This window comes from Danio rerio, chromosome 16, assembly GCF_049306965.1.
Source record: "Danio rerio strain Tuebingen ecotype United States chromosome 16, GRCz12tu, whole genome shotgun sequence".
Classification (NCBI taxonomy): Eukaryota; Metazoa; Chordata; class Actinopteri; order Cypriniformes; family Danionidae; genus Danio; species Danio rerio.
In genome coordinates this window covers 56,679,964-56,688,496 of record NC_133191.1, presented here as the reverse complement: position 1 = coordinate 56,688,496, position 8,533 = coordinate 56,679,964, and the positions used below count along the sequence as shown (strand labels likewise).

The following is an 8,533-nucleotide window of genomic DNA, read 5'->3' as shown; positions in this document are numbered from 1 at the left end:
CCTTAACTAATTTGTACTTACAAGAAATTAATAGTTTGTTACAATGTACTTATTGTGTAAATACACGTATTTATTGTGTACTTATGCTTGATTAAATGCATGTATGTAATTACATCTGTAATTAACTTCTGTAATTACATTTGTAAATACACTGTTGACCATTCCCTACACCTTAACCCATCCATAAACCTACCCATACCACCAAACCTGTCCATAACCCAACCTCTATCCCAACTCAAAAGCACCACAAGTGTTCTCCAATACTTTATTTACAAAATAAGTACATTGTATTTATTTTTTGATGTAAGTACATAGTAGTTAAGGACACTTAATATAAAGAGGGACGGAAATTTAAAACAATTAATATTATATTTAATAAAAATGATTAAATTATAAAAAATAAATATAATATAAAATTAAAAATCTAAAACCATATATAAAATAAATGTATTATAATACACACGCACGCACGCACGCACGCACGCACGCACGCACGCACACACACACACACACACACACACACACACACACACACACACACACACACACACACACACACACACACACACACACACACACACACACACACACACACACACTCTTTCTTCCATATGTTGTCAAACAATTTCTTAAGCATGTTTAATCATCTTGATAAATGTGACCTTAAGTTATTCTGTAAAATAAACACTAAACAATAAAATAAAAGCCTGCTTTTCACTGAACTGATTTATACAGAATTGTTGAATCTATTTATAGCATTTAAGGCAGGTACATTAGGAGTAACTCCTAACATTACAGTACATGAAAATGAAAATTAACCCCTTAACTTTTTTTTTAGGAGCAATTTACAGTAAATTGCTATTTTGTCACTAATTAGCCAACAGTGTCGATTAAATGTTAGTAAATACACACATGAATACATGTTTCAAAAGTGACTGAGAAAACCCTTTGATTGGATTTCTTCAGTTCAGCAGCACTACTTTTCAGTCAGATCACAAACAGATTTGCAAATATAACCGAGTACCAATACTGAGCGTATTTTCATGCTGACTTTCAATGTAGTTCAGATTAAACACTACAGATGCGTCAAACATGCAGGTTCACGTGTGCTCCAATAATGAAATCACAGTAAGATGTTTACATGATAGAAAAAACTCTTTACTCACATTTATTGTCATTATTTGCTTCTATTGCTGCCATTATAGGTTTTCCTGCAGTCAAAATGTATGTTAAAGTTAAATGCATTTGCTGTGGTTATGATTAAGCTTGATTAAGTTGAATATCTTTACCGCCAACATCCAATTATAACCACATTTCAGTCCATGTGAATGTAGATGATGTTTTATTTTTTTAAAAATGCAATAATGCAGCAAACATTTATAGTATGTGTTTCAGGTTTATCTACATTTTTAATTTATTACACATTGCATTATTCATTCATTTAATACTCAAATAAGTTAAAGAACAGACACATGAATGAACTCGAACAACACTTGAGAACATGACGATGCTACAGATTAGTTTCAGTCACAGGGTCAGATTTACTCAGCGCTTGTGAAACACAAACCTTCTTTGGAGATTAATCAAACTTGTTTTGAGATTTACTAAAAACACACAATGAAGCTAAAGAGATTATTTCAGATGTGACATCTATGGGAAGAAAAAAGACTGGAGAAAGTCTAATAGTTTGCCTGGAGTTCAACAAAGTAAAAACTGCTGAGGTAGATATTATTAACCCCCTTATGAATTATTGCTTTATGTGTCTACAGAGCAAAGCATTGCTGTCCAATGACTTGCCTAAATAAGTCAATTTGCCTAGTTACAATTAACCTAGTTAAGCCTTAAATTGCGCTTTAAGCTGAATAATGTTACTCCACTGTAAAGATGTGGTTCCAATGATGGATAAATATAAAAATGCTACAGTAAAATCCGTAACACGTTTAACAGTAGGGTTCTTTAATACGCATTTACAGGCAATTACTTTAAATTCACTTTCCCATATTGCATGCCTTTTTTAGTTGACTGTTGCTTTTGTTTTGTTTTTGAGTTATGCACATTTAAGTTTTATGTTACATCTGATGTCGATTAATAAAGTTTATTGCATTATTTTATGTGTTATGATGGTGTTTAGTCTGTGAATGACACTGATCTGGGAAAAATGCATCTAAAAAATTCAAAGAAGGCAAATATTTAAAGTAAATCTGGCCCAAACCGCACCAGCAGTCCAAAACACTCACTGTTTTAGTAAATCTCTGCAGTGTATTGTGTAAAATGACTTTAATGTTTTCACTTTAGACCGTGGACATTGCCTTTAGTCACGTCTAATAAAAAAAGCATTTTAAAATTTGAAAGAACAAGGCCAATATTATTATCCCAATTATAAAGGGGTGATTTTTTAAATTGGCTAAAAAAAACACCACCACAATTTTACAGTAGTTTGCAAGTTTTTGATTTAGTGGCTAATTTGTATGATTTAATTTGCACTATTTAGTATGATCTGCTCATCCCTAAATGACGGTTGGGTTTAGAGGTGGGTTTGGAGGCCACGCCTCCTTTTAAAAGCTTTATGTACAACTGAACTGAATTTGTATGAATTAGCCACCAAACTGATCAACGTAAAACAGTTTTCTCACAAGATCAGGCTAATTAACCTAGTTAAGTCTTTAAATGTCACTATAAGCTAAATACCAGTGTCTAGCAAAATAAATCAAATATAATGTACTGTCATCATGACCAAAACAAAAGGTACGAGCTATCAAAGATGTGTAAAAATTGTTTAAAAACATGAATTATTTGTCTCCAACTTCAAGTAAATCTGGCCCAAACTACATCAATAGTCCAAAACACTGCATAACTGCATTAGTAAATCTCTTCAGTGTATTGTGTGAAATGACCTCAAATGTTCATTTCCTTCAGTCACGTCCACCTGATGCAACGAGTCGGCAAAACCCAACAGATGTTCATTCCTCTGTGTCTTGCATGGATGAACAGAGCAAAACAACCTCCATCGGTCATTATCACGACAGAGACAAACCCTGAATCTCCAGCAAACACCTGTCCAGGAAAACCACCCCGATTCGGGACTCTTCCGACTCTCTGAAGTCCTCCTCAGCTTCAGGCGAATCCTCAGTCTTTTCTGTCCTCATTATATAAGTCCTTTTGTCTTCTTGTCCTTCCAGAAGAAGTCCAGGCACCCAATTCTGCCTGTAGTTTGACGTTACTACATTAGGAACCTGTTCAGGCAGGTAAGATGAATCACTCTGAATGAGATCAGTTAATAAAGGCATTCGTTCAGCTGATTCATCTGGAAAAGATTCATCTTGAAAGAAAAGCTCGTGAAACTGTAATGCACCATTCTTATCAGGCCTCGCTGGAACCACTAGAGTCTTGCATTCAGCGTCTGAATGAATGAATTCAACTGAATCAGTCACTGGAATGAATGAATCAGAGCTGCTAAATGATTCATTGGTGTCCAAATGAATCAATTCAACTAAATCAGAATCTGAACTGAGTGATTTGGAGTTGTTAAATGATTCATTGGCATCTGATTGAATCAATTTAACAGAATCAGACTTTGGAGTGAACGTATCAGAGTTGTTTAATGATTCACTGGTATCTGAATGAATCATTTTAGGCGACTCAGACTCTGGACTGAATGAATCAGAGCTGTTAAATGATTCTTTGGGCATCTGAGCAGGTAAACAGAGGCTGTAGTTCTCTGATGGCTCTCTGCTATTCTGAATCAGGCCGTCCTGTTGGCATCGGTAAGGCTCCTGGGATGCGTATGCATTATCTTTAACTGTGATCTCAGACTTTTGCGGAGTTAAAGACGGAGTTTGTGGATCAGGCTTCATCCCAAAAAACATTCCGGACCACATTTCCACTTTAGATATGTTGTCTTTGGGATCGGACCAAAAAGGAGGTGTGTTGTTTTCTGGCAGCATCTGCAATTCAGAGAGATTAAAGAGCATCAGAATTATAGAGTTTTACCAAATGTTGTTTTGCATATACTAAAGGCTAAAAGTCAAACAAGGATTATTAGGATAATTAATAGGTTGCATTAGTTAATGTATTTATTAACATTACCAAACCATGAACAAATGCATTTATTACTGTATTTTTTCAAGATGTTCATTGATAGTTCTTGTGACAGTGCATTAGCAATTTTTAACAGCACCACTTTAGATTTTAAAGGGCATCTATTTGACCCCTTTTTTAAGATTTAAGACAAGTCTTTTGTGTCTCCAGAGTGTGTCTGTAAAGTTTAGTTCAAAACACCTATCAGATTATTTATTAGACCTTTCAGAACATTAAGATTTTCTGCTTTAAATACTATGTAGCTGTTTTTGTTGCCTGTGCCTTTAATACTGGTTCTCCCGCCCACCGTTCACATGTGCCTGTCAGACTGTGCCTCAATCTCCGCCTCAGCTGCGTCAGATAAACAGCACAGTGACAGACATGAAGAAAGCAGACCTCACTTAACATTTGTGGGAAATACTGCAGTAAGAACTCTAACAATGATTATTTGATGTATTTGTTGTGGAGTTAATTCAAGCCTTTTGTGACAGGATACAGGTTTATATCGACTGCTGTGTGGATATCTGTTATGTTAATGTACAAAATAAACCTGATTCAACGCCTACAAACCGGGATTAAAGCATCTTCTTTTACAATTGTACTGACATGCGGCTGTGGTTATGAATTACACAGATTTTACTGATTTTATTACAAACATGCACTGATTTAAAAACGTTTTAAACTTGTTAAACTCACTCCTATTAACATTTGATGATGATTGATGATCCCAGCGAACTAAAAAAATTCCAGTTGCTTTGCGCATGTCCTGTCTCGTTGATATGATTATACGCGTTACCACAGAGACATGTTAATATGCACCTGTCAATCAATTCAGTGGGAGGGGAAACTGCACTCCTATGTCATGTTGTGGTCAGCCTCAAAATGGGAGGGATTTGGGTACTATTTTAATGTCAGGAATTTAAAAAGAGACTCGTCTTTATCACTCCAATATGACTGTGGACACTATACCTGCACACAGTTCTGTTCAAACAGCTCACAAAAGATAATTTTTATCATAGGTGCCCTTCAATAAATTTTAAAATCATGTTTTGTTTAATAGCTTTTCATCATAAGAGTAAAAATGTAATGTTTATAAAAAACAAAAAACAACAACAAAGATCATCTTTAAGGGAAAAAACAAACAACAAAAAATAAAATTAAATTAAACCATAAAATGCAAAAAAATTTAATAAAAATAAAAAAACCCCAAAGCATACTGCAAATCGAAATAAAATTTAAATAAACAATGTCAACCAATAAATCAAGCAAAAATTAGTTTATTAAGTCAGTTAAACCCTAAATATATATAATTATTATTTTTTTAATAAAATATTATACTCATTTAATTGTATTAGTGATCTTCATTTTCAGTTCATTAGTGAAGTAGATAAAAATATAATACACAACAACTAATGACAATGATGATAATAAATAAAATAATAACAATAATAAACATTTGTTGTCCAAAGAGAAGCACGTTAATCTATATAATATAAGCAAGATTAAAAAAAAGGTTTCAGAGAAGCATAATTATTAAAGTGTGGTTAAATTATTGAAATATTTACATAGATATACTTCAAGTAAACATTTATGAAACGGTGACTTGCACTCTGGATTTCATGCGTTTTATTTCATGCGAATCACTTGATCAAATGAACAGGAGCCCGTGGGGAAGTGGAAAAGTGAATAAGGCTTCGTCTATGAAGACAAATATTGACTTGATTAATCAACATGAGGTTACACAAAACCCCAAGCTGAGCCAATTCACTAAGCAAATATCAACACGCGTGATTTATCCTCTAATATCTCACCCAGATAAGACTGCTTTATATTCGGTGCCCAACACTAATATAGGAAAATCTGAGCAAAGGAGGCTGTAAACATGTGTTTATATGCTTATAACTTTTCAAAATATTATCAAAAACAAAAACAAACAAAAATTGAAGATGCTCATGTTTACTCTTTGCATAAAGGTTCATCCTTAGTATTTATTATAGATGCACTGAATTATCGCTAGCTGAAAATTATGGGTCAAAAATGCAGTTTACGGTTTTTGTTCAAAAGATTAAGGTGGCAGAATATATGAGCCAAAAAAAAAAAAAGCTATGCTGTATTCCAGGTTTTGATTTTTGGACAAGTGCATTCAGAATTTTTGGTTTTGGCAAATAATTTTTTATTTCAGTGCATCTCTAGTATTTACTTACATAGAACTACTTATACATTCATTCATTCTTGTTTTTTTGGCTCAGTCATTTCAGAGGTTGCCACAGCAGAATGAACCACCAATTATTCCAGCATGTTTTACACAGTACTGGGAAATTTAGCTTATTCAATTCCCCTATTGCGCATGTGTTTGGAGAAACCGGAGCACCAAGAGGAAACCCAAGCCAACACAGGAAGAACATGCAAACTCCACACAGAAATGCCAACTGACCCAGCCAGGACTCGAACCAGCAACCTTCTTGCTGTGAGGCCACGGTGCTAACCACTGACCCATTGTGCAACTCTGCTACTTATACAGCATTTATTAATTAAGAAATAAATGTACAGTTGAAGTAAGAATTATTAGCCCCCCTCTTTATTTTTCTACAATTTCTGGGGAAAGAAGATTCAACACATTTCTACACATAATAGTTTTAATAACTCATTTCTAATAACCGATTTTTTTTTATCTTTGTCATGATGACAGTAAATAATATTAGACTAGATATTCTTCAAGACACTTCTATACAGCTTAAAGTGACATTTAAAGACTTAACTAGGTTAATTAGGGCAACTAGGCAGGTTAGAGTAATTAGGGAAGTTATTGTATAACAACGGTTTGTTCTGTAGAAAAAAAATAGCTCAAAGGGGCTAATAATTTTGACCTTAAAATGTAAATAGATATATACATACATTCTAACCAAAATAAAACTACTAAAACTTTCTACAGAAGACAAAATATTATCAGACATATTGTGAAAATTTCCTTGCTCTGTTAAACATTATTTTGGGAAATATTTAAAGAAAAAAAAATCTAACCAACCATCTTGATCTCATGAAGAAACTTAACAGTTTTATGTATTGGCAGAAAAGTGGCTAATTCATACACATTTCTATGAATTTATGCATAAAAAATGTATGAATTTTAAAGTAAGCACTCCCATAAACCCTACTCATAAACCCAACCGTCCCAAACCGTTTGGGATGAGCAAAACTCACTAAAACTAATATATAAATAAAATTTCAAAAAATTCAATAAAATATCTTAAATCCTATCTTATAATATCTCATATCATCTTGAAGAACTGAAACTAACCCTAACCAGCATATGATAATGATCAAATGTTAACATTGACAATTAAATAAATAAATAAGGTAAATAATGCTCATGTTTTCAAAGGCTGCCAATATTAGTGTAGGGCACTGTAATAATATATTGAATCCTACCTTACATGATCTTGAAGAATCAAAACTCTAAACCCTAAACCCAACCATCATTAGGGGATAAACAAATCATACAAAAATTTTACAGATGCCTCTCCTCATATTTTCCAAGGATGCCAATATTAGTGGATGGCACTGTAATAATATTTTGACTCCTATCTTACAATATCTCGAAGACCCCAAACCCAACCCATCATATTTTTGTATAAAATAATACTAAATAATATTAATGCTCATAAGTGCAAGTTCCAAAAGTGCCAATATTAGTAGAGGACACTGTAATAATATTTAGAATTTTATCTTACAATATACAAAAATATCTAGAAGACCAAAACCCAAACCATAAATCCAACCATCATTGGGGATGAGCTAATCATATTAAAATGAACAATTAAAATAAATAAATAAACTGGCGGTATGGTGGCTAGCACTGTCGCCTCACAGCAAGAAGGTCGCTGGTTTGAGTCCCAGCTGGGTCATTTGGCATTTTTGTGTGGAGTTTGCATGTTCTCCCCATGTTGGTTTTCCTCCAGGTGCTCCGGTTTCCCCCACAGTCCAAACACACGCGCTATAGGAGAATTGAATGAACTAAATTGGCTTTAGTGTAAGAGTGTGTGAGAATGTGAGTGTATGGGTGCTTCCCAGTATTGGGTTGCAGCTGGAAGGGCATCTGCTGTGTTAAACATATCCTGGATAAGTTGGTGGTTTATTCTGCTGAGGTGACCCCTGATGAATAAAGGGACTAAGCCAAACGAAAATTAAAGAATTAATTAATAAATTAATGAATAACACAAAAAAGGTAAATAATGCTCATATTTTCCAAGGGTGACAATATTAGTATGGGGCATGTAATAATATCTTGAAACATTAAAACAGGTTTATTTATGTATTGAGCAACTTATGGCCATATCATATGAAGATCAATAACACATATCCATTACAAGAACAACTTCATATTTCAATAAGAGATGATACACAAACAAATATATACACAGAAATAAATACTACGCACAAACACTGAATATTAAAA

The 8,533-nt window shown here is 33.6% G+C and overlaps 1 protein-coding gene across 10 annotated transcripts in view; it reads right to left on the bottom strand.

Annotated features, from left to right (window-relative positions):
• Window positions 1-1,325: 1,325 nt before the first annotated feature.
• ifnlr1 (interferon lambda receptor 1) overlaps window positions 1,326-8,533 on the bottom strand; it is a 102,312-nt gene continuing 95,104 nt past the window's right edge. For 9 of the 10 annotated variants that reach the window (XM_073924495.1, XM_068213856.2, XM_073924498.1 and 6 more), the window contains one exon: window positions 1,326-3,944. In XM_073924495.1, the coding sequence (XP_073780596.1) occupies window positions 3,018-3,944 (927 nt within the window). In that variant the 3' untranslated portion in view covers window positions 1,326-3,017. 10 annotated transcript variants of the gene reach the window in all.